Source organism: Ostrinia nubilalis, chromosome 29, assembly GCF_963855985.1.
Source record: "Ostrinia nubilalis chromosome 29, ilOstNubi1.1, whole genome shotgun sequence".
In the NCBI taxonomy this organism is placed as follows: Eukaryota; Metazoa; Arthropoda; class Insecta; order Lepidoptera; family Crambidae; genus Ostrinia; species Ostrinia nubilalis.
In genome coordinates, this window is record NC_087116.1 from 5913037 (window position 1) to 5939072 (window position 26036).

At 39.8% G+C, this 26036-nt stretch overlaps 2 protein-coding genes and 1 long non-coding RNA gene across 3 annotated transcripts in view; 1 reads left to right on the top strand and 2 right to left on the bottom strand.

The window, feature by feature from the left end:
* LOC135085585 (THAP domain-containing protein 5-like) overlaps window positions 1-26036 on the bottom strand; it is a 308949-nt gene that overhangs the window by 152930 nt on the left and 129983 nt on the right. The window lies entirely within an intron of this gene.
* Window positions 190-25885, bottom strand: LOC135085737 (sphingolipid delta(4)-desaturase DES1). The gene is made up of 8 exons (XM_063980535.1): window positions 25606-25885; window positions 11971-12147; window positions 6161-6300; window positions 4666-4879; window positions 4483-4548; window positions 2379-2524; window positions 744-884; window positions 190-451 (listed from the first exon to the last, which is right to left on the bottom strand). The coding sequence occupies exons 1-7, from the start codon at window positions 25685-25687 to the stop codon at window positions 744-746; spliced, it is 966 nt and encodes a 321-aa protein (XP_063836605.1). The 5' UTR covers window positions 25688-25885; the 3' UTR covers window positions 190-451.
* On the top strand, window positions 22730-23914 carry LOC135085628 (uncharacterized). Its single transcript, XR_010260171.1, has 3 exons — window positions 22730-23214; window positions 23322-23551; window positions 23733-23914. It is a non-coding gene; the product is annotated as an uncharacterized LOC135085628 (long non-coding RNA).

Below are 26036 nucleotides of genomic sequence, written 5' to 3' on the forward strand. Positions count from 1 at the left end.
TTAAATAAAATTAAGAAATCTCTTTATAATATAAAAATATATAGACATGCTATCCTGTTCTTATCACTGGGTATTCGAAAGAGAACGATATACATTTATAATGTGACTCTTAATATACAGGGTGTAAAAACACAAAATATGTAGTACAACAATTTCTAGCGCGGCTTAGTTTTGAGACAACATAATAAAGCAAAATTTAATTAAAGTATCGTGTAATTTACAAAACTACATTATATTCAATTGAAAAACTAGGATCCTAGCTTTCAATTCTTGTTTTTTTTAATGTTACACCCTATATTTATCCCTGTAACTATTATGGGTATATATAAAATTAAAAAATATACTGTATGTACCTATTCCTATTTAATTTTGTGATTTGGAAGTAAACAACAATTAACTAAGACCCGAAAAGCGTACCTGCATGTAAGAATCTCTTCCATATTTAGTAAATCTGAAAGGGAAAAAATATTGTTAGTTTTTACAGAAATATAACAATATCACTAAGTGCGTATCTTTATAAAAAAAATCTCTCTAGCTGTCAACCCGTACCATATTTCTAACTGTCAACCCTTACCATTTGCTTAACTGTCAACCCTTACCAACTACCTAGCTGTCAACCCTTACCATCTGCGTACATAGCTGTCAGTCAACCCATACCATCTGCCTAGCTGTCAACTTTAATTTTCAATGTTTTTTTGTCGCTGAATAAAATAATTCATTTTAATTTTTTCATTTTAACTTACCTAGCTATCCAGACCGTGGTGCTTCCTCTTGATTCGTGCATAGGGCCCAATGTCGGGGTCCGTCACAAAGTCGTATAGCACGCTTGACCAGCTGTTGTGCTGCGGCAAGTTGTCGTAGAACTCTGATGCTATCCTCCTGACCTGATGGACGGACGAATTCAAATAAATAAAATACTCATTTTACACTGCGCCATCTAGTCCCAAACTAAGCAAAGTTTGCACTCATAAAGATCTAGAGAGATGCCAACTAATGCGCTGAGTTCGAAACTCAGTGTCGCATTAGAAATTCACACACACAAGTAAATCAAAATACCTATGTGCTCATTATCCACTGCGGTATCAGTACTCAACGTTCGAATAATCTTTAGTACTGCGCAAGCAGTGTAAGCTGTTTACATTATGACGTCTGCAGCAATGTGTTCTGTTTTTGGGCATATTGCTGCGACACCGGCCACGCCCCCTTGTCACATCTCCCTTTAGTTTCTGTGATCTGTGTTTGTACTATAGGTTGTATTATTAGCCATGTGGTTGCGGCAGAGTAGAATAGGACCTCCCACTCGGTCGACCGACGATCTAATGAAGGTGGCGGGAAGAGCCTAAATGCGGGCAGCGCAGGACCGGTTGTTGTGGAAATCCTTGGGGAGGCCTTTGTCCAGCAGTGGACGTCATTTGGCTGAAATGAATAGGTCGTTCTTCCCGCGACCTTACCAGATCGTCGGTCCACCTAGTGGGAGGCCTGACCACGCTACGTCTTCCGGCCCGTGGTCGCCCCTCGAGAACTTTTCTGCCCCAACGGTCATCATCTCTACGAGCTATATGCCCCGCCCACTGCCACTTGATTTTAGCTGGGCCATCTATAATGCCCGACGGATTAGCAAGCTGAAGTGGTATTGGGCAGGGCACATAGTACGCAGAACTGACGGCCGATGGGGCAGCAAGGTTCTGGAGTGGAGGCCGCGTACCGGAAAACGCAGCGTGGGACGTCCAACCACAAGGTGGACCGACGACATCATAAAGGTAGCAGGAAGGCGCTGGATACAGGCCGCTACCAACCGTGCGATGTGGAAGTCATTGGGGGAGGCCTATGTTCAGCAGTGGACGTCCTGTGGCTGAAATGATGATGATGATCTATTCCCAAACTACGCAAAATTTGTACTATAGAATTGTATAGTCATGTGGTTGCGGCAGAGTAGAATAGGACCTCCTACTCGGTGGACCGACGACCTGGTGAAAGTCGCGGGAAGCACCTGGATGCGCACCGCAGGAACGGTTGGGTTGGGACGGTTCAGTATAGGTCATCTATATGCTCTATTACGTCCTAATATGTCAATGTCACCCATCCCGTGCCACTGTCACCTTGCCTCAGGCACTGACTCAGTCAAGCGCTAAAGTCCGGTCCCCGAGCAGATAGAATTTCGTCCAATGACCCCAAGCTACCCATCCTTATCGCTCGCGCGTAATTATATTGCTGTCGCGACTGTACGACGGGCGGCCGCGGTGAATATGCGAGCAATATAATTACGTGTGAGCGATAAGGATGGGTAGCTTGGAGTCATTGTACGATATTCTATCTGCTCGGCGACCGGACTTTAGACCTATAATAAAGAATTAAAATTAAAATAATAGACTGCTTACCTCAGGCAGTCTCCTGCCGGGTACTGCCGGGAAGTCATGGTGCTCGTTATGGTACCCCACGTTGAATGTGATCCAGTTGAGGGGTCCGTAGTACGAATACGTCTCGAAACCCTTCTTGAACATGTAATGCTCGGATATGAAGTGGCCTGGAAAGAAACATTTTATTTATCTTTTTCTCTTCTTTTATCTTTTCTTAAAGGTTATTAAACCTTTGTTTGTCACCTGTCATCCGCTTTGCAATGGAGGAAGTCGAACCTTAACTACGAACTCCTCCTATGTTCTTCTGATTAATTTCGGTTCGGGTCCAATGACAGTTTAACTTCCCCCGGGACAAACTTGACCTTCACTGGTTGGGTTATTGGCGGTCAAGCTGCAGATCCTGGCTACACAGGAGTTGCAGTGGTGGGAACGAGGAGGGAATAGTCCAGTTTATTTATTTAACAAAGTTTCAACAATATTAAAGGATTTGTCACACTGGATCATGCCCGCACGGTCAGATCGCATCAATACAAAATTTACAGAGACCGACAATGTTTCTTACATGATGCGAGCTGCGTTCACTTTGATCTAACCGCATAACATAAAACGCACGCATAGGCAACTCCTAAAGTCCTTTTTCTTCGTCAGGAAATGCATTAAATTGCACCTTTTATTGTCAAAGTATGTAATACCAGGCCTGTTCATCTCCGCGAGTTTACATCGAAAACAAAACACGCACGATGGCCCACCTACAGGATACTATTCGACAAGGCCTCACATACGAGCGAACATTGACTCACGCACGCGTACCTATTCTTGTGTATGATGGAAGAAAATAAAGAAAATGGTGTACTAAATACTGTGCAGTATTTAACTGCCTAAATAATAATAAAAACACAGAATGTACTTTTTTAAGTTGCCTCAAGAAACTGAGAGGTTTACCTCTCGTTAGTTTAGTTACTTATTTATAAGTAGTTAATATTATTCATGATAATTCATGTTAAATCATGTATTTCCTCCGCCATTTTCCGCAGTTTGGCACCTCACGTCACATATTGTTAATAACATTGAGCATACATTTTTTTAAATACCTTCGCGAAGTAAAACTTCTGTACGTAGTACCAGGCCTCCGTCACTCGCCTATGCCGGCCGAGATAATTACCTACAGCGCGCGACAACTTCAAGTTGCAAATCAGTCCGGGCCGCCACGCGCCTGTTTGCACACGCGTATCTATACACGCTCGGTCGATCATAGTCGCAATCAAGGTTTATTGTTCCAACAGCACTGTTATTCTTCTTTAATGAAAAATTGTAATATTTAGGAATAATAATTAACTGTAGTGATTTAAATAATAAAAAAAACTACACTTTTTAAATAATAAATTATTTTGAAATACTTATGACAAAAAACTATAGAAAAAAAAATATTTTAGCTAATAAAAACATTAACTTTACTTCACCGTGTCTATTTTCCGACACTACACCTTTTAAAACTGTTTGTTTAATTTCGAATTATCGCAACACTGAAGTTTATTAATAGGTACTTTAGAGATGGTACGATTATACAAACTCCACTAGATTAAAGTTTTCTAATCGTAAATACAATAAATGCTTCTTAAAATTAAGTTTTTATTTATTTTACTTTGCTCATACAACCCTGACGCTTGAGCGGTGACGTAGATCAATTCTAAACACAAAAAAAATGCGCTCTTGTTAGCGTAGTAGTAAGGTGCGATTTCGAATGCACCATGTGCGTTGGATATTTTGCATTATTATTATTACCGTTAAAATGTCGGCATCTGATCCTACACAAAGGAGTGCAATTTCTGTTGCTACTATTATGTATTCTGTGGTAGTACTTATTATTATTCTGTGGTAATACTAGCTTTTGCCCGCGGTTTCACCCGCGTGAAATTTAGTTTGTCACATATCGTCATAAATTATAGCCTATATTATGTTAGTCTGAGTTATAAACAATAATACTGTAAAGTTTCATCAAAATCCGTTCAGTAGTTTTTGCGTGAAAGAGTAACAAACATCCAGACATCTACACAAACTTTCGCATTTATAATAATAGTAAAATATTAGTAAAAAGTAAAATAGTAAGATAAGATAGACCACTTACCAGCCACTGGGTGGATTCCCATAGCCATCAGCGATCCCAAGACTAAGTAGGCCAGGACTTTCCAACCTACAACAAAAAATATAGATTTATTTTCAATGAACAACGTGACTTTTGATACTTTTAAACGAACGGTTTTAAGGCACCATGACCTGACCGAATGATGATGATGATGAACAGACTCACCAAACATCTGCACGACCACAGCATCGAAGAACAGTTGAATGACAAGGTTGACGAGCTCCAACGGCGACGGCGGCTTAGGCCGGACCACCAGTGGGCGGATGGAATAAAACAACGGCTGGAGAAGCAGCCACAGCAGTTTCCCACCAGTGGTACAAAACAGTTTCGCTTCTAGCAAAGTGGGCAAGTCTGTGTCTATGACTTCGTCGCCTTGGTACTGTAATAAACAAAAAATATATTTTAGACTGCTAAAGTCCGGTCGCCGAGCAGATAGAATTTCGTACAATGACCCCAAGATACCCAACCTAATCGCTCGCGCGTAAATATTGCTGTCGCGTTCGCGCACACAGTGCGGTCGCCCGTCGCAAAGGTCATTGTACGAAATTCTATCTGCTCGGCGACTGGACTTTAGGCTCGAACATAAGCCTTGTTCGCACTAGTCGAGTTATTTAGTCGAGTAGCGAGTTATTTAGTAGCTAAACGTGTCCGAACACCAAAAATTTTGCCTTCTCAGCACTGGCGTATAAAGCAGTGGTAGGGTTAATACTGGGACGTGTAGTGCTTTTTAAAAGCCTTCTTGCAAAAATAAAATATGTTTTACTAGTTTTTTTTAGTTTATAATGTATATTATTTGTGTATTTTTAAAACAGCCGTTATCAGTATGAGCAATCGAGTTAGATACATGCTGATAAGAGCATAATAGTCGGTTATTGAACATATTATGATAAGGTGCTTATAGTTACTGGTGTTATCACCAGACACCTGTGATTGATACGGATAGCGATTTCTATCAACTATACAAAGTCTACGACTAATACTCATATCTATGTCACTTAAATAGATATTAAGATGGATTTATTGATGGATAAAAATAATCGTATTAGTCTGATTAATTTCGTTGCTAGTTTAACTTTCTCCAGAGACAAATTTGACCTTCACTGGTCGGGTTATTGGCGGTCAAGCTGTAGATCCTGGCTACACAGGAGTTGCAGCGGTGTGAACGAGAGGTGGGAATAGTTCCGTACCACTACCACTGCTTCGGGACAATAAACGGACTAGTGCTGAAGAAGCAGCGCAAGAAACTCAGTCACCTTTGTGAGCCTTTTTTTACTATGTAATAAAAAATGACCTGACTAAGAACTGACGGTCGATGGGGCAGCAAGGTTCTGGAGAGAAGGTAGCGCAGTGTAGGACGTCTACCCACAAGGTGGACCGACGACCTCATAAAGGTAGCAGGAAGGCGTTGGATGCAGGCCGCTACCAACCGCTCATTATGGAAATCATTGAGGGAGGCCTATGTTCAGCAGTGGACGTCCTATGGCTGAAATGATGATGATGAAATACTGATGGCCTGACTGAGAACTGATGTCTGGATTGGAGGCCACGTACCGGAACGACGACCTCATAAAGGTAGCCGGTTATTATGGAAATCATTGAGGGAGGCCTATGTTCAGCAGTGGACGTCCTATGGCTGAAATGACGATGACAAAATACTTACTCTATGGTGTTCCAGGTGGTATTTCTTGAAGCTGATGGATATAGGTATCCCGATGGGCAGGTTGGCGAAGAAACCGAACAGTCGGTTGTGGAGCGGCCTGTTGTGGCCAAATGCTAGGTTATGGGCGATCTCGTGGATAGCTGAAAGGAAAAACAACAGAACTGGTTAATGTCTTCTTCGTCTTTCAATTTATGTACACACGACAGCACATCAGGTTACCCATTTTTGTTTCAAACTCGCCCCTATTACAACTGCACAAGAACCCACAGTGGTTACCTTGACGTGCCATCGTCTGTACCTACTCCCTAAATTGTTTCTAGATTTCCACCAGTGGGGGACAAATGGTACAACCACAGAAATTAGACTTATAATGCGGACAACTACAACCTGCTTCAGACGCAGAGGTCCCGGGTTCGATTCCCAGTGGGGGCAGATTTTTCTGTTCGGTTTGGTTGGTGGTAGGGCTTGTTCTAAGTCCGCCTGGCTAGCTACCACCATCTTACCTAAGTCTGTCGCCATAACAACAATGTTAACAGCATTGTTGTGTTCCGGCAGTTAGAGGTAAGGTAGCCAGTTCCTCCGTGGTTGAGGATTCCGGGTGAAGCTCGCTTCCACCTTCGGCCTGATCGTCACTTACCATCAGGTGAGATACAGGCCAAGAGCTTCCTCGTTGTGGATAAAAAAAAACTAGGGACTGGAATTCGCTACAGCCTGTTGCTGTCTTTCCAGTACACTATAATCAGGGTTTCTTCAAGGCGAAAGTGAACAGGCACTTACAGGTACCATCCTAGACTGCATCACACTTAACATCAGGTGCAATTGCGGTCAAATACCTGCCTTTTTTTGACACCCAAAGTACCAAAAAGTTCGCAACGTTGTGTTATCAACTTTTTGGTCACTTTGGGCACAGAATAATAATAAGTACTACGTATAGAAGTTTTACTTCGCGAAGGTATTTTAAAAAATGTATGCTCAATGTCATTAACAATATGGTGTAATTTAGCTTGTCTCAAGAGTCAAGCACCATTTTGTTGACAAACGTCAGTGATTGGTACTGCGCCGAAGCTATAGGGCTGACTTTGGTAAAATGATGTGAAGTGAGGTGCCAAACTGCAGAAAATGGCGGAGGAAATACATGATTTAGCATGAATTATCATGAATAATATTAACTACTTATTTACGTCTCAGTGTCTTGAGGCAACTTAAAAAAGTACATTCTGTGTTTTTATTATTATTTAGGCAGTTAAATACTGCAGTATTTAGTACACCATTTTCTTTATTTTTTCCATACATACATACATACATACGTCATACACAAGAATACGCGTGCGTGAGTCAATGTTCGCTCGTATGTGAGGCCTTGTCGAATAGTAATCCTGTAGGGGGCCATCGTGCGTGTTTTGTTTTCGATGTAAACTCGCGGAGATGAACAGGCCTGCTTTGGGTGTCATCATATATTTGACGCTAACTGTACATACACCGGACGGTAAGTTTACATTCGGTATCTGTTGACCTTGATGACGTTTTATCTAATAATAGTCGTTGCGGTGCGGTTTCTGCATGTGTTAATTCATGGTGTTTGAATTACCCAGTACAGTCTGAAGCAGGGATGTTATGGATATCCGTAACCGTAACCGAAACTTTCGGATATCCGAAATAAAAAAATATCCGAAACCATAACCGTAACCGATTCAAAAGTTTCGGATAGTTTCGGATGTAAGCAGTTTAAAAAATGTTTTTTGTATAGCATTATAAATGTAAAGGCATAACAGCCTGATTTACTTTTATAATGCCATCTAGTAGGTATAAATTTTTATTTTTTTATTACTTTTAATTCGATTAAAGTGTGCGGCCATGAATAAACCGTGTTGGACAACTATTGCAAATTGCATTCTAAAGCACAGATATCCGTAACCGTAACCGAAACTTTCGGATATCCGAAATAAAAAAATATCCGTAACCGTAACCGAAACCGGCATAATATTATTCCTATATCCGTAACCGTATCCATAACCGAAACTACATATCCATAACATCCCTAGTCTGAAGTCTCGCTGACATTATTTTGACGTAACAAAACACCCTCCCGTGCCGCTCCCATACCTCAGGCACTGACTCAATGAGGGCTATCGTTTTTATACTTAACAGTTGGCACCCCTGGCGATTGACAGGACCTTACTCTACAGTGGCGCCATCTTGATGAGTGCAAATGCGATAGTCCTCCTACCACTTTCGCGCTCACCAGTTGGTGCCACTGTCTTCGCTACTAGCAAGTGACAGGACCTTACTCTACAGTGGCGCCATCTTGATGAGTGCAAATGCGATAGTCCTCCTACCACTTTCGCGCTCACCAGTTGGTGCCACTGTCTTCGCTACTAGCAAGTGACAGGACCTTACTCTACAGTGGCGCTAACTGGTGAGCGCTAAAACGATAGCCCTCATTAAGGGCTAGACTTATAATATTTTCTATGCGATCACGATGTCATACGATAGGCGAAGCTAACTGTTACAGGTCAAATGTGTTAAAGGAGTCAGTATAATTGAGGAACGTTTAACGTTTGTTCAAAAACAGCCATTTTAACTTCGGACAATTTCTTTCGAATCCGTTTCAGAATCTTAGAAGATCCCAGAATGCCCTATGCTCAAGTTTGATAAAACAATGCCTATGTATGTTTTAATACCGTGTGGATTTCAACACGGACGCGGGATTGTCCCGCAATACTATACAGGGTGTTAGGTAAATGGGTATATGAGCCGACACTAGCCCATATTAACATGGGCATATAAATGGTATGGTGAAGGCAGAAATTTGATATCATAATTTTTTTTTTAATTTTCATACAAAATAAATTTTATAGAATCCGATTTGTATGAAAAATAAAATAATTAAAATGAAGATATCAATTTTCTGACTTCACCATACAATTTATATGACCATGTTAACATGGGCTAGTGTCGGCTCATATACCCATTTACCTAACACCCTGTATAAATACTTGTATGAAAGGGTCACTTTGACATTCGTATAGAGATAACAATCGTATAGAGATAATCCGTTTATCCGTTACTAAGCGTTTCGACGATTTTTTTATAATGCGAACAGCTAGGGACTGGAATTCGCTGCCTGCTGCTGTCTTTCCTGAAGACTATAATCCGGGTCTTATCAAGGCGAGAGTGAATAGGCACTTACAGGGCAGATGTGTACCATCCTAGACTGCATGCCACTTAACATCAGGTGCGATTGTGGTCAAATACCTGCCATGTTATGCATTTAAAAAAATCCCGTTAACCCCTCGTGGTAAGCTGAATATGCTTGTGTTACAAGTGGATTCACCACAATAGTCGAGCGGCGACGGGGTTCGAAACCGCGTCGAACCTCTTCACCGTTCTGCTATCGTGGTTTACGCAGAATTATTATAGTGACTGAGTTTCTTGCGCTGCTTCTTCTCAACACTGGCCCATTTATTGTCCTGAAGCAGTGGTAGGGTTAATACTGGGACGTGTAAAAGTGCTTTTAAAAGCCAACTTGCAAAAATAAAATGAGTTTTATGAAGTTTTATTACTCGAAAGTCGGGAAAATCCTACACAATCGGTTTGAAGTGCCATAGACCGTGATAAGATAAAACTCTCAAAAGTGATTGCGATTCAGGAGTGCTGTTATCAGTGGATAACATCGTACAACTCATTTAACATTAAACCATTATTACTGGTACATGGTGAAGATTAAGGTGGACAGACGACCTCATAAAGGTAGCGGGAATAGGCCAATCTGGAAATCATTGGGGGAGGCCTATGTTCAGCAGTCCTGAAGCTGAAATGATGATGATGATGATTTATTTAGATCACAAACAAGATGACACCAATGTGCTAAAACCACTCGAGAACTTTTCTGCCTCAACGGCCGTGAGCTCTACTAGCTATATCATATATGCCCCGACCACTGCCATTTGATTTTAGAGATTCTGCGGGCTATGTCGGTCACTTTAGTCCTCCTGTGGATCTCCTCATTCCTGATTCGATCACGCAGGGAAACTCCAAGCATAGCACCCTCCATCGTCTTTTGGGTGATTTTGAGCCTTCTTATGAGGCCCATAGCAAGCGACCACGTCTCAGATCCGTATACCATCACTGGCAACACACACTGGTCAAAGACTTCTGTCTTGAGACACTGCGGTATTTCGGACGTGAAAATATCGCGACATTCTCATTAAGTAAACAAAGTGGCCTTTCAATATATGTATAATATAGGCCTTAAAAATAAGCTCAAAATTTCACAGCGTGCTAGGGCTATGCTAGGTTTCTTTACGAGATCGAATCAGAAACGAGGAGATCCGTAAACGAACTAAAGTCGCTGACACAGCCCAACGGATTAGCAAGCTGAAGTGGCAATGGGCAGGGCACATAGTACGCAGAACTGACGGCCGATGGGGCAGCAAGGTTCTGGAGTGGAGGTCGCGTACCGGAAAGCGCTGCGTAGGACGCACAAGGTGGACCGACCACCTCATAAAGGTAGCGGGAAGGCGCTGGATGCAGGCCGCCACCAACCGGCCATTGTGGAAATCATTCAGGTCCATGTTCAGCAGTGGACGTCCTATTGCTGAAATGATGATGATGATGAAACAAAGTGGAATAATCCTCAGGGATTCCCCTAATAACAAGGAAGACTCGTGAGTCAAATCAGAACGTTCAAAATACAATAAACCTTTACAAATCGATACGCAAATACCGTGAACCGTTATCGTAAAGGAAATCGATAACCAAAACCAATACGTTACCGAGAAAGTCAAGTACAGCGCATCAGACCGTGTATTTTTGTTGTAAAATAACACCTATTACCAGGAAGTAAGGTGCAACTGTGATGAGATCCGTAAATGACCTAAAGTCGCTGACATAGCCGGAGGGATTAGCAAGCTGAAGTGGCAATGGGCATGGCACATAGTACGCAGAACTGACGGCCGCTGGGGCAGCAAGGTTCTGGAGTGGAGGCCGCATACCGGAAAACGCAGCGTGGGACGTCCACCCACAAGGTGGACCGACAACATCATAGAGGTAGCAGGAAAGCGCTGGACGCAGGCCGCTACCAACCGGGCAACATGGAAAGCATTGGGGGAGCTGCTATGTTCAGCAGTGGACGTCCTATGGCTGAGATGATGATGATGATGATTAAGGTGCAACTGTGATAGCTGTAATAATTACCTTTATGTACCGCGTAACCTTAATCATCCGATCATGGCTTGTCCACATGCAATTTTATTCATGTCAATAAAGATAATTTATGTTTGTTACTTCAGAACTTAGTCATTTATTAACAGACCAGCTGTCTTGGCGAACTTCGTACCTCTAATAAAAAGTTGTTGTTCGATAAGTGAATGTGACTGTGGAAAATTTTGATACAAATAAATACTTTCTATCTATCTATCATCATCATCTGATAAAGGTAGCAGGGAGGCGCTGGATGCAGGCCGCTACCAACCGTGCGATGTGGAAGTCATTGGGGGAGGTCTATGTTGACCAATGACCCCGAGCTACCCATACTTATCGCTCGTGCGTAATTATATTACTGTTGCAACTGTGCGACGGACGGCCGTAGTGTGTGCGAGCGCGACAGTAATATAATTACGCGCGAGCGATAAGGATGGGTAGCTCGGGGTCATTAGACGAAATTCTACGTGCTCGGCGACCGGACTTTAGACATTAGACATTCTTTCGCGACTCGCGAGTCCTCCCCAGACTGTGGCTCGCTCTGTTTGAGCAAGCGACGACTGGAGTGTGGTAAATACTTAATTAAACATTATTCATAAGCTACTTACCCAACATGAGTGAGTGGTTGATGACTCCTCCAAAGCAGTAAGCCAACACCATCGCAGCCGGCCAGCTCAGTCTCTGGACAACCGGCATCATCAGTATTTGTGTCAGCACCATGGCCGTCACCACCCATTTGAAGAGCGGGTCGTAGCCGAATAACTGCTTGATTTGGGGGTACTTTTCTGTGGACAAGAGATGAGGTTAGGGGCGATCATTGAGCAAACTAATGCCCGTTTTCACCATCAATTACTAATGTTTAAGTGACCCCTATGGAAACAAAATTCCTGTTGTGTTACCATAAGGGTCACTTAAAAATTTGGGGGTAAAACGGTCATAACTCTCTCTGGAAGGAAGTCGAACCTTAACTTCGAACTCATCTTATTATATTCTTCAGTGAAAGTTTAACTTTTCCCCGGAACAAACTTGACCTTTGACTGGTTGGGTTATTGGTGGTCAAGCTGTAGATCCTGGCTACACAGGAGTTGCAGCGGTGGGAACGGAGAGTAGTCCCGTAACTCTTTCGAACTGCTCCTATTAGGTATATGTAGGGCTTAACGGAGTCGGTGACATAACATAATGACGTGACAGAGCATACAAGTCTGAAGCAAATCTGAATCTTGCTGACGATTGACGTCACAAAAACCGCTCCCATGCCTCAGGCATTGCCTCAGTTATGCGCTAAAGCCTGGTCCGTGAGCACGTAGAATCCCGTCCAATGACCCCAAGCTACCCATCCTTATCGCTCGCGCGTAATTATATTGCTGTCGCGACTGTGCGACGGCCGCCCGCAGTGAGTGTGCGAGCGCAACAGCAACATAATTACGTGCGAGCGATAAGGATGGGTAGCTTGGGGTCATTGGACGGGATTCTACGTGCTCACGGACCAGGCTTTAGACCTATATTAATAATGAATCTCGTTGTTCAGGTCTCCCAAACCCGTGAGTGAGACCTTTGTACAGCAGTGGACGGAATTAAAAACGAACGATGTATTATACACTCATCACAAACTGTCTGGTTGGTCGTTAAATTCGTAAATTAGCACCAATTTTCCCACGTTCAAGCGTCAGGCGTAACAAGACTATCAATTAGCACGTTTAGAACGTCTCTACGAAGTTGAGGAGTACGCTATGAAATATTGTTCTATACGAGAACTGTAGTAAACGGGATTTTCTATTCCCACCTCTCGTTTCCACCGCTGCAACTCCTGTGTAGCCAGGATCTACAGCTTGACCGCCAATAACCCAACCAGAAGGCCAAGTTTGTCCCGGGGGTAAGTCAAACTGTCATTGGACCCGCATCGAAATTAATTAGAAGAACATAGGAGTTCGAAGTTAAGGTTCGACTTCCAGTGCAAAGCTGATGATAAAACAAAGGAAGTAGTACACTTTGATTATTTTTTTAAACATTAAAATCCTCGCTTTAAACTTTTGGTAGTCATTCATTATTGGCCTAGCAAAATCCTGTTTTGAAGGATTTAAGTGTCCGTTCTTAGTAAGTACCTACGTACTTCAAGTAACTAACAGTGAATTACTGAAACTAATCATCATCATCATTTCAGCCATATGACGTCCACTGCTGAACATAGGCCTCCCCCAATGATTTCTACAATGGCCGGTTGGTGGCGGCCTGCATCTAATTTGAAACAACATAATAAGTATGTAAGTTTGTATTAATTCTATTTTGCACTACCTACTCAAATTGGCTAAGGTTAGCTGGTAGAGAATGCCACATGGCATTAAGTTCGCCTTTTGTACTACCGCATTTTTTTGTGTGTGCAATAAAGATTTTAAATAAATAATCGAGGGTATTGATTATAGATCTAAATATTATAGTATAGAGATGAAACGGATATCCGGTAACTATCCGGTAAGCCGGATATCCGGCCTAAATTTACTATCCGGCCGGATACCGGATAGTAACTCACTATCCGGCCGGATACCAGATATTAAAAAACTACGACAATTTCCTATAATTAAAATGAAATACATTAATCTTTGAGGTAAATATCAATAAAATGGCTTATATTAATGACGGCTTTTATTTTAAGTCCAAAAAGTTACAAAAGAGCCATATTAAGGCCTTTCAAAAAACTAATTTCTTTTTCTGGGCTATTCACTCTAATGACGAATACCAACATAAATTAGTAAATATCTGTTAATGTCGAACGAAATATTGCCAAATAAAAAAGGCGATCTTTTTTCACTAATGGTCTGATGACATGATGCATGCAGTTCAGTCAGATTACGCAACAAGTAAACTAATTTAATTTTCGCTATTCAATCACTCAATGACGATAGTAACCGAAATCGGCCGAATTGATCTGCCCTCAAGACAAGTGGCAAAATCTGACATTCTATTCGGACGGATTCGATTTTCGAAAAGTGTGACTAGTCTAGTCTAGTCTACTAATAGACCCACTGATCGCGTTCGAAGCACCTGTGCGGCGCTAAACTCGTCACGACATGCAGCATCGAGACAATGGGCCAACTATCCGGCCACCGGATATCCGGCTATCCGGCCTAGCAGCTGGCCGGATATCCGGTATCCGGTATCCGGCCAAACTACTATCCGTTTCATCTCTATTATAGTATACTCAAAAATAAGCTGAAGAGTTTGTTTGGTTCTTAGGAAGTACTGGTCCGATTTGAAAAAAATTTTTTTTTTTCGATAGCCCCTTTATCGAGGAAGGCTTTAGGCTATAACATCACCCTTCAGCCAATAGGGGCGGAACAATAAAGAAAAATGATGCAAAAACGGGAAAGATATTCAAACGATTTTCGCGCGAACAAAGTCGCGGGCACAGCCAGTCTAACGTTAGACAAAATTTATCATAATAAATCTAACATTTAATCACATCCTAACAAATTAGATAAATATCCTACTAATTTTATAAATGCGAAAGTTTGGATGTCTGGATGTTTGTTACTCTTTCACGCAAAAACTACTGAACGAATTTTGTTGAAACTTTACAGTAATATTGTTTATAACCCAGAATAACATATAGGCTATAATTTATGACGATATTATGTGACAAACTAAATTCCACGCGGGTGAAGCCGCGGGCAAAAGCTAGTTTATTATACTTCTCAATGTTGTATGGATTGATAATGAAATGTTATGGCTAGAATCGACTGATATCGTATCTTAATATCATAATAGATGATTGATTGATAATTTTCGGCAATAGCACTTGAGATAAGGTTGGCAAGATTGCTAGGGTTATCATAGTGAAAAAAGACATTATTTTTAACGTTCACGTCTTAACAATTAATTGTCAGCGGTTTTGTTTTTTAACAAAAACGTTTCTTTACATTAGTAGAATGGCTATAAAATAGGAATTATAATCAAAGGCATTTACGCCCATATTCACAAACGATGCTTGCTTAAGCGAAGCAGCAAATCGAACACAGTGTTGAATAGAGCTCGATCATTGGTTTAGTTTTGTTTTTGGTTTAGGGCATTAGGCTAGTAAAAGCACAGAATAATAATAGCGACGTTTTACCTGAAAATAAAACGTTTATTAAACATACTTACCTTATTCGAAGCCTTTATAATGAGAGTAGTGTCTGTCTTTTCCTGTTTGAGTACTAGTTTTGACGTATAATCTGCCCACGTGACTTCCGCTCCGGTCCCCCACCGCCTAAGCACGCCTCAATTAGCGACACTAGCGCCACCAACGGTAGCTCGAAACTAGGTTTCGATATTCTCGCCATTGTGTTTTATGACACCAGGTAGATTTAAAAAGTAGGCTTCGAATAAGGTAAGTATGTTTAATAAACGTTTTATTTTCAGGTAAAACGTCGCTATTAAACAGTACTGTACCGTTATTCGAAGCCTTTATAATGAGAGACGTGTCTATTATCTCCTGGTGGCGCTGTGTAATCGCCAATGTGACCAATTGAAGAATAAGACATTGATCAGTGAGAAATGTTATGAATTAGTTAGAACTTTAGCTTATCTGTCTACTGAGTGGTAATGTACTGTGTGTAGGTACATTATAATATTTTACAGAACGCAACCTGCATCTGCATCTCCGTAAATTCACGTCTAATGCATCGTTTATTAACAACTATGTAATAATGAACTATCGGTTACTTTACGTCATGTAAAAGGCGCAAAAGCTACGTCCACCCTCACTCACAGTATCAGACCAGAGTGAATAATTATTAGGTATGGATAAGAATATTCACTGGTACAGTTAAGGTCGCTTGCCGATAGCGGGCGTTTGATGATCTCCAACATTTCCCACATTTAGGTATCAGCTCAGATTTTAATATTTATAAACCTTTACAGGACCGTAGCCTAGGTGGACGGTGTAATGAATAGGTGACAATAGCTAGCCGGCTATGTAAAGGTACGATACTTTTGTATTGCCTGAGTATTCCGCGTTATCGCTGTTCGCTAGGGATAGCGAAGTTTGAGTCGGAATTGATAAAATTTATAATAATACAGACTTTCCTAGTACAAACTTAGTAAACTTTGCGGTTTACAAACGTCGGTGCTGTGGTAAGACTGTGCGACCATTATCTTTAGGGCTAACAGTGATAACTTGTCAGCTAGATCAGCTTATTGACGGTTAGTCAACCAGCTTAATTCAGAGCAATCTTAATATGTAATTATGTATTATTGTAATTACAATTATGATAATAATGTTATAGGGCTGAACAAGAGTTTGTTTGCATCAACACAAAAACTATCTTTGTGTTGGAGTCCTTTAACCACGAATTCTATGTATAAAATCATAATAACATCATTCTACCACCAATAGTAGCGGAGCATCAATAAGAATGTTGCAAAAGCGAGAAAAGTTATGCAAACGAAGTCGCAAGCACAGCTAGAATTAAATGATAGTTTCGTAGCCGATCTAAACCTTATCAGGTTTCATCAAGGCCCTTAGGGTGGGCATCGGATTTAATTTCGAATGATTTATTTTCATCACCCTGAATGCCGTTGGACGATCGCTCATTTGCACGATGTAATAATATTTATGTAAAAATATTTATGTAATGATGTTTGTGTAACACTAAGTTTTATATCATCGCCAATGTCACTCATGATTCATTGAAGTGTACCTACATACCTAAGTTGCCAGTAGGTAGGTAAGTACTAATTTTTGTGACAATAGTCAGCAGAGACAAATTACTTTATTGACCTAGCGAGTCGGGTAGATATTAGAATATTTCACGAGGCTGTTGTAAACAAGTTAACTCGTAAACAGTTGTGTGTGTGCCACAACATTTTGCTTGTGACTACCTTCGTTACAGTATAATAATTGATGGATTTAAATCACATCAAATACGAATTTTGTAAATTGTACTATGTAGGTAGGCGAAGGACTTTCGGCCCCAAGCAAAGAGCTTAAGAGTGCGGCACATTATCCAAAATTAATTCCAACCATGTTTATGTACTTCTGTGTGACCCTAAGGTCACAGTGATAATTGGAAAAATCAGAGTTAAATTACTTTCTTGGACTGAAGGTTTTGATTTATTCCCTTTAACTCCTCGTAAAAGTCGTTCATATTCATACGACAATTTTTATTGAACCACAGAGGTGCACAAAAGGTCGAATTAACAATATGACATGGTGTCATATGACATTAATAATAAATTATATTTATTTACTTAAATTAAGTAGACAAGACGTAGTCATTGACACTATAATAGGGCACACGGAAAGTTCAGTTAAGAGACTGAAGACTTGTGTGACTTTTGGTATGCAATCTTTTCTCCAACGAATGTAATGGCTTGTATAAATGAAAAAATAACAAATTGTAGTATGTAAACCTACGCGGTTTAATATATATTTAGTAAGTACGGTTTACTAAAGTCACTGTTTTCGTTGTACAGTGAAATTCAATTGCGAAATGCGTTACCATGCAGCGTGCCCAATTTGTTTTAAGCTCAGATAAGCTTTATACTTTTGGTTATTGTGGATCATAAGTATTTGGTATTGGGTGCCATGAGCGCCTCAAGTTGGCGGTTAAAATGCTCTTTGCCTCACGCAAATCATGAATTGTAGTGTTATAACATGAGAAGAGCCAATGCTTTAGGATTTGTAACGTTACGTAACTTGATCTGTATGTTTTTGGTAACCGAGACTCGGTTAGGCCATTTTATATTTATGGAGTTCACCTTTTACTGTTACTAGTTTGTAAGACTGTTATTATTTTGTTTATTTATTTTATACAGGTAAGGACCGACTTCATTGTGTTTATTATCCAGACTTGTGTGCTTTTATTACAAAAGGGGCATGGGTTATATCTGACCCCGAAGCAAGGATGGGTCCTGAGTTACCCCAGAATGAAGTCGTCCAATAGGTAAGGGCGCGAATGTCGCGACTCTTTCTGTGCGAATCAATTGCCGTCAGAACATTTGCATGAGTCTGTCGGTGTACTATAGGTATGTATAGCAGACAAATACTTATTTTAGTATTCAGTACTTTGTGGTACCCGCCAAGCGTCTATGAATGTATACCTTATTTAAAAGACTATCAGGTCAATAGTTGTAACTTTACTATGCAGAGGCTGCATAAAGGCTTAAGTTTATTTAATTTCTCCAGGCGTTAACTGTTCGGTACCAAAAATTCAGGGCGCATAGCTGCGGCCCCGATTAATTAACATCCTTCAAGATTCTGAAGGTTTAGGGCGATGCCCTTGTATCATCTCGGCAGTAATGAAATAAGCCAAACTGACACGAATCGAGTATTTTTTGCGTAATCTCATGATCTCTGTCTCCACCTTTTACCCATGGCAGGTCTTAAATAGCTTACTTTTGTCATGAAATAAAGCATTTTAATTAGGGTTCCATAACCCTTGAAAATTATGAGGATTTGGGGCGATGCCCTTATGTCCTCCCGGCAACATTACTTTAATTTTGCCGTGTTAAATAGAATTTCAGACCCTTTTATAGTTATGCGGATTTAGGGCGAAGCCCTCATGTCTACTCGGCAACTTTACTTATTTTCGTTTGCCGTGGAATAAGGCGTTTGGGTTCTATAACTCTTGAAAAATTATGAGGATTTAGGACGATGCCCTCATGTCTTTGAACCGCAAATACAAACGAGCGAGGTTGCTTGGCTCAAAATGTAATGATTTGAGTCCGATTCTCCTTGGGTAATCTCCTATCCCAGAGGGATGAGGGATAACATGAGAGTTTAGAGCGATGCCCTAAGATCTCTCGACGTAAATAAAAATGAGCGAGGTTGCTCGGCTCGAAATGTAGTGATTTGAGTCCGGTTATCTTTGGGTAATCTCCTATCCCAGTGGGATGAGGGATAACATGAGGGTTTAGAGCGATGCCCTAAGACCTCTCGACGTAAATAAAAATGAGCGAGGTTGCTCGGCTCGAAATGTAATGATTTGAGTCCGGTTCTCTTTGGGTAATCTCCTATCCCAGTGGGATGAGGGATAACATGAGAGTTTAGAGCGATGCCCTAAAACCTCTCGATGTAAATAAAAATGAGCGAGGTTGCTCGGCTCGAAATGTAATGATTTGAGTCCGATTCTCTTTGGGTAATCTCCTATCCCAGTGGGATGAGGGATAACAAGAGGGTTTGGACCAATGCCTTACTAAGACCTCTCGACGTAAATAAAAATGAGCGGCGTTGCCTGGCTCAATATGAGACCCCTTGAGTGTTTGAGTTTTCTCCTATCCCGGTGGGATGAGGGAGAAAATGTTCTGGTTCCTGGTTTTTCCCTGTTTGCTCCAAGAGAACTTACCCTCGCTACAGGATTATGCTGCTGCGTTTTGGTTACACTGCCATCTAGCTTGCCGAGTAGCCAGTTTGAGTTTTCCACTGTAGGTATTTAGCATAAGGCGAAATCTCAGATCGATCTGCGGAGCAGAGTTGCGATCGTATTGCTGCCGAAAAATTTTCCAGACGCCGCTAGCATCAAATAAACTGCGTATCAGGCTGAATAGACGATGTTCATCCTTCACCGTTTATTACACAGACTCACTGTTTATCTACACAGTAACAGCATAGCGTTTTCCTGAAATCATAGTTTAAGAAAACCACAAAGGTATTATTATACCTACGTACCGTATCCTAATAGGACAAACTGCACACTTCACTCTTGGGTTATAAGCCATGCGTTAGACTTCCATAATGGCGGTAGAATAGGTACGTCGGTACGCTACCCTACCTAGTGGAAGTTTTCATACTTTCCCCGGATGCATATTGATAAAGGTAGTTTACCGTTTATTTATTTTGTTGATTTATAAATCAACACAATCCGTCCGATGGAATTCGTATGTCTGAAATGGTATTGGTAAGTTGGTACTTACAGCTTATTGTAGCAAGCAATCACATCTTGCGACTATCACATTACACCACACCATCCTTTGATTTGACCTCTACGCCAACTCTTGCTCCTCTTCTGCACGTGGACATAATATTTCCTCTTTCCTTTTGAAAATAAAGACATCTAACGGAAAACCCTTAGGAACAAACACAGCTAAAAAGGAGTGTTATACCGTTAGGAATGAACATTGCTAAAAAGGAATATTAGTTTTAAAACACATCTAACGAAAACCGTTAGGCACAAACATTGCTAAAAAGGAATGTTAGTTTTAAAACACATCTAACGGAACACGCCGTCAGGTACGAACATTGCTAAGAAGAAAAGTTAGCTTAAAAACATATCTAACGAAAAACCGTTAGAAACAAACATTGCTAAAAAGTAATGTTACTTTTGAAACACGTCTAACGGAATACCGTTAGGTACAAGTATTACTAGAGAAGAAAGATAATTATTTAAAATTACACTGAGTTAGATTGAATGCAATCTACCCCCGAACGGTAACACCGTTGTAAAAATAAATTACACTGCGAAATAAGTAATCACAGTAATTTTTATAAGTTTTCAGCCAGTACATAATAATTTAAAGTACTTACATTATGATGGTAATATTTTACCTGAATCACGTCACGACTAGTACCTGTGAGATGGGTCGCGAACTAGCGGAGCTAATTCTACGACCGTCTCGAACGGGAACTAAAACACCAATGGCGAGAATATCGAAACCTAGTTTCGAGCTACCGTTGGTGGCGCTAGTGTCGCTAATTGAGGCGTGCTTAGGCGGTGGGGGACCGGAGCGGAAGTCACGTGGGCAGATTATACGTCAAAACTAGTACTCAAACAGGAAAAGACAGACACTACTCTCATTATAAAGGCTTCGAATAACGGTACAGTACTGTTTAATAAGTACTACGTACAGAAGGTTTACTTCGCGAAGGTATTTAAAAAAATTTATGCTCAATGTCATTAACAATATGGTGTAATTTAGCCTGTCTCAAGAGTCAAGCGCCATTTTGTTGACAAACGTCAGTAATCGGCACTGCGCCGAAGCTATAGGGCTGACTTCGGTAAAATGATGTGACATGAGGTGCCAAACTGCGGAAAATGGCGGAGGAGATACATGATTTAGCATGAATTATCATGAATAATATTAACTACTTATTTACCTCTCAGTGTCTTGAGGCAACTTATAAAAGTACATTCTGTGTTTTAATTATTATTTAGGCAGTTAAATAGGTACTGCATAGTATTTAGTACACCATTTTCTTTATTTTCTTCCATCATACACAAGAATACGCGTGCGTGAGTCAATGTTCGCTCGTATGTGAGGCCTTGTCGAAAAGTATCCTGTAGGTGGGCCATCGATGTAAACTCGCGGAGATGAACAGGCCAGAGCCCCGATTACGGTAACTTTTATAACGTCTACAATCCAGACGCGTTTCTGATTCTGCGATACGATTGGTCAAAACAGCTGACGTACGCTGTTGAACGACCAATCGTATCGCAGAATCGAGAAGCGTGTCTGGATTGTTGACGTTAAAAATTACCGTAATCGGGGCTCTGGTAAAAGTGCTTTTACTTACTCAAATAATTTTGACAATACCCCTGCTTTGGGAAAAAATGTGGAAATGTGAAGACACAAAACATTTGGTGGGAGCTATATTCCGACTGCCTTTATAAAGTACTTTCCGCCCGCGGCTTCACCCGCCTGGAAGTTTGTCTGTCACAGAAAAACTTTATCGCGCGTGTCCCTGTTTCAAAAACCGGGATAAAAACTATCATATGTCCTTTCCCGGGACTCAAACTATCTCTATATACCAAATTTTATCATAATCGGTTTGGTGGTTTAAGCGTGAAAGAAAGACAGACAGACAGTTATTTTCGCATTTATAATATTAGTATAAATTAAAAAAGATTGAGAGAGTTTTGACAACCCTGACACTAGCTACATGTCATGTTTTATTGATAATATCTACCTATCTATCTATAATTTATTTATAATGCCAAATATATCACAAAGGACAATGTTCATTTCTGGCCTGGCGTGGACAAGCTGCTAATGAAAATATGAATTTGCCAAAAATTTTTAATTAATTTTTAAAGTATTCACTTAGTGTAACTTTGTATCAATTTGCCTTTATAAAAATCCAATTTAAATAGTACTTTATGTGATAATTACAACTTCCTGTCTTTAACACTCATTTCAGTGTTGCCAAAATGAATCTTATCGGTAAGAATCGATTCATATCGATTGATGTTCGACTATGACAATTTTTTTTTTTTTAAATACGTATTCATTAAAATGACATTTATAAAACCTTTTTAATATTCTAATAACACTACCAAAAATATTTAAATAACTAAATGAAACCTTATTTCACACACACCTCATTATACACCTTATTTCGAGTCATCAAAAACACAATCTATTTTTATATCGATTATTTTTATTCATCTCCACATTATTAGCATGGCAACACTGAAAATATTGTCACAGCTGTTATCTGTCATTCGCTTTGTTTTGTATTTTTCATCGTGAGTGTTGTTTAGTTCTCAAAACCAAGTTTTTGCCAAAATAAAAGCAGAAGAGTGTTGTATAAGTTTCCCTTTTGACGTCTTTATTTTTTTGACCATGGTCCTAGATGCTTCCCTTCCCGATGACCCTGGCATACTCTCGAACTACGAATCTCACTCAACCAATGACCAATGGCTCACTTTCGGACATCGAACCTTGCCTAAACGCCGACCACGGCTTACGTATGGACTCCGACCCGAGCCCCAATGTTAACCCCAGCCCGATTTTGAATAATGCAACTAGCAATTCCTCAACCTCATGAGGAACCTATGATATGTATCAATTGTATAGCTGACATGATGCAGAGGAGGCGACATAGCCTAGAGCTTATTAAGTTCAGTTGGTTATAATGTCAGTGGATGACTCCTCAGCTGGTAAGTTATTGAATGAGCGTGTGGACTTGTTGAATACCTTTTACAATGTATTTGATCAACTACCTTTACCGTAGATTACCTTAATCCTAATAAAACTTTTTTTTTAGATTGATAACAGCAGTGTATGTTGTCACTCATGTTGGACTGTGGCCACGGTGTGGCTCTGCACCAATCAAGGACAAATAATATTTCAAATGAAGAAGCAACCTCTAGCACTGGTCACTGTTAACGTGGATTGTCTTTGTTACAAATACGTTCCATAGACTGCATATTAACACGGAAAGAGAATCACATATTCGAAAATAATGTAATAATGGAACAGATTTCACCTCGTCAAGTAAGTTTTTTATAATTATTTTCATTATATTTTATTAAAGACATAGGCTTGATATATTTGAAAAAAGTGTATATTTTTTTCTATACAAATAATTCTTACTGATAGATAAAAATTGACATCACATCTCAATATCTTAAAGAATGAATTTTGAATGATACCATAATTAATTTCTTTGTTTCAGCTGCGGGGATCTGACCAAATATGTCATCCTTAAGTGGCAGTGAGCTGATCAAGTTGCTACACATGCTGTGGAGCCCCAACAAACACATGATGGGACGAGGATTCATTTGCCCTGATATTGGCCGAATAACAGTAGGTTGCTGTGCTCATGTTATGACAATTTTGTGGTTTTTGAGCTGGGCAAGGTATTAGGAACATGTATTTCCACCTGCCTAGTTCCTAGACAATATTTTGTTGACCCATGAGTCAGATTAAAATAATAATAATAAAAAAAAGGTGTTTTATTTTGCTTCTAACCTTTTTTAGTCTTAATAAAAAAAAATTTTTTTTAAGGACTTGGATACAAAATGATATTTATATTCTGTTTCTTACTGGTATAGACTATTTAATAAATAACAAATTACATGCTGTAATGTCTGTCCACCTCAGGCCAAAGGTCCCATACTAAGTGGGCATAACCCTTTGGTATCTCAGACAGACAATTTTGCAGATGATAAGTCTTTTTGAGATATTTTTAGCCAATTTCAACAAAAAGAGGAGTTTAGATGTGGAAATTAGTAATTGGCCTTGTTCTTTTATTAATTTAGACTAGCTGTAAGGATTTTAAAAAGATGTGTTTTTTTTAACCTTTGTGTTAAGTTTAAAAATTTCATGTGGCAAAAGTTTTAAATAAATAAATAAAAAATAATTACGGCTAAAGTCAGGTTTCAGGTTAATGGTACTTTCTAATAGGAATACAACTGTGATAAAACATCTTACAGCACCGACCAATAAAAAATGACAATGACATCAATAATTGTAAACAGTTTCACAATTTCGTCACAGCTATTAGTGTGTTTAAAGTTTAAGATGAATTTGTGAGTGTACAAGAATTAATATTTTTTTTATTCAAATCGTTAATTTGATGTAAGTAGGCTCCCAAAGAGCACTTTTACACATACCTACTTATTCTATCAACCCTATATTTAATACCCTAATGATGGATTTACAAACCACCATCTCTGTAACCACCAAAGGAGCGAAATATTATGTAAACTTCAAAAAAAATCTAAACAAAAAGGTATGGGGCTAGAGTCTAGAGATTGTATTCAATTAAAAAAACCATACCAACTCTACCACTGCTTTGGGAATATGGGCCAGTGCTGAAAAGAAGCAGCGCAAGAAACCCAGTCACTATTGTCAGCCTCTTTTCAATTCAAAGATTTTACAAGATTATAATTGCATTTGCATATGAATATCCTCTGAGATATTTAGGAAGTTACACTGGACCTTGCTCTGTAACTATAACCATAACTGTTGTTTTTAAATGGAGTTAGAGACAGACTTTTGTCATTTGTTGTAGTCAAAGTAAGATGGTACAACCCAGGCTAGGGCTACAAGAGTTTCAAAAATATGAACAATTTGAATAATAATATTGTATAGCTTTTAATTCAACCAACTTCATTAATATGAAATAATAAATGTGTGTAAAAAAAACTAACTCCAGAAGCAATTAGAAAAAATACAATATTTGTTTACACTATACTCCAAAGAAATCATGAAGAAATTCCATACATACATACATACATATTATTAATATTGTAATCTTGTAGGTATATTACCCAGTCATCTACATTGTTTACTTTGAATGAATTTCACCTATAAAATGAATCAACAGTGTTATCAAAGTTGTAACTACTTTTATACGAAAATGTTCCGCCCATAGAATGTGTAAGCTGAAAGATTTGACGTCATTGCTAAATTTCATTAAAAGTAAACATGTACAGAACTCACTAGACGAAATCTATTCAGCTACGCTCTTTGTCACTACTTGGTAACTAGGTACGACACTACAGTTAGGCCTGAATAGCATATAATATGACGTAATAACGTACCTAAGATGATTTTCCGGCGGCTAGCATGCGGCTCCTCCGTGTAGACCCACTCAAAATCATTCCTAGACACTTTGGCTCCCATTTTAGTTGCAACTGAATTTACAGCTCGAAACTCATAACCACCTCCTTTAAAATGCTGTCTGTATACCACAAAACTAAGGAGAGTAAGCTAATTTGGTTAAAATAACAGGAAACCGGGTTTATACCAAGTAAATTCGATTAATTAAAATTCCAATACGTGCATGGCACCACACGACAAAAATTCATCTGACAGCAAACTGACAGATTTGACAAACCGGTGAGGTGACTGATGATGACTGATAAAGTGACAGCCAACGATAAAAAATAGGGCGGGGCCGGGTGAAGCGCAATGTGCATCGTGCGTGCATCAATCCATCCCCTTCTTGTCTTTGAAAAGATACAGAATGTCC

Excerpts from the sequence above, each read along its gene's own strand:
- LOC135085737 (XM_063980535.1), bottom strand. The coding sequence starts at position 25,687 with ATGGGAGCCAAAGTGTCTAGGAATGATTTTGAGTGGGTCTACACGGAG. Across the intron at positions 6,301-11,970 it reads CAACCACTCACTCATGTTGG|CTATCCACGAGATCGCCCAT; the intron begins GTAAGTAGCTTA and ends TTTTCCTTTCAG. Across the intron at positions 4,549-4,665 it reads TGTGGTCGTGCAGATGTTTG|GTTGGAAAGTCCTGGCCTAC; the intron begins GTGAGTCTGTTC and ends TTTTTGTTGTAG.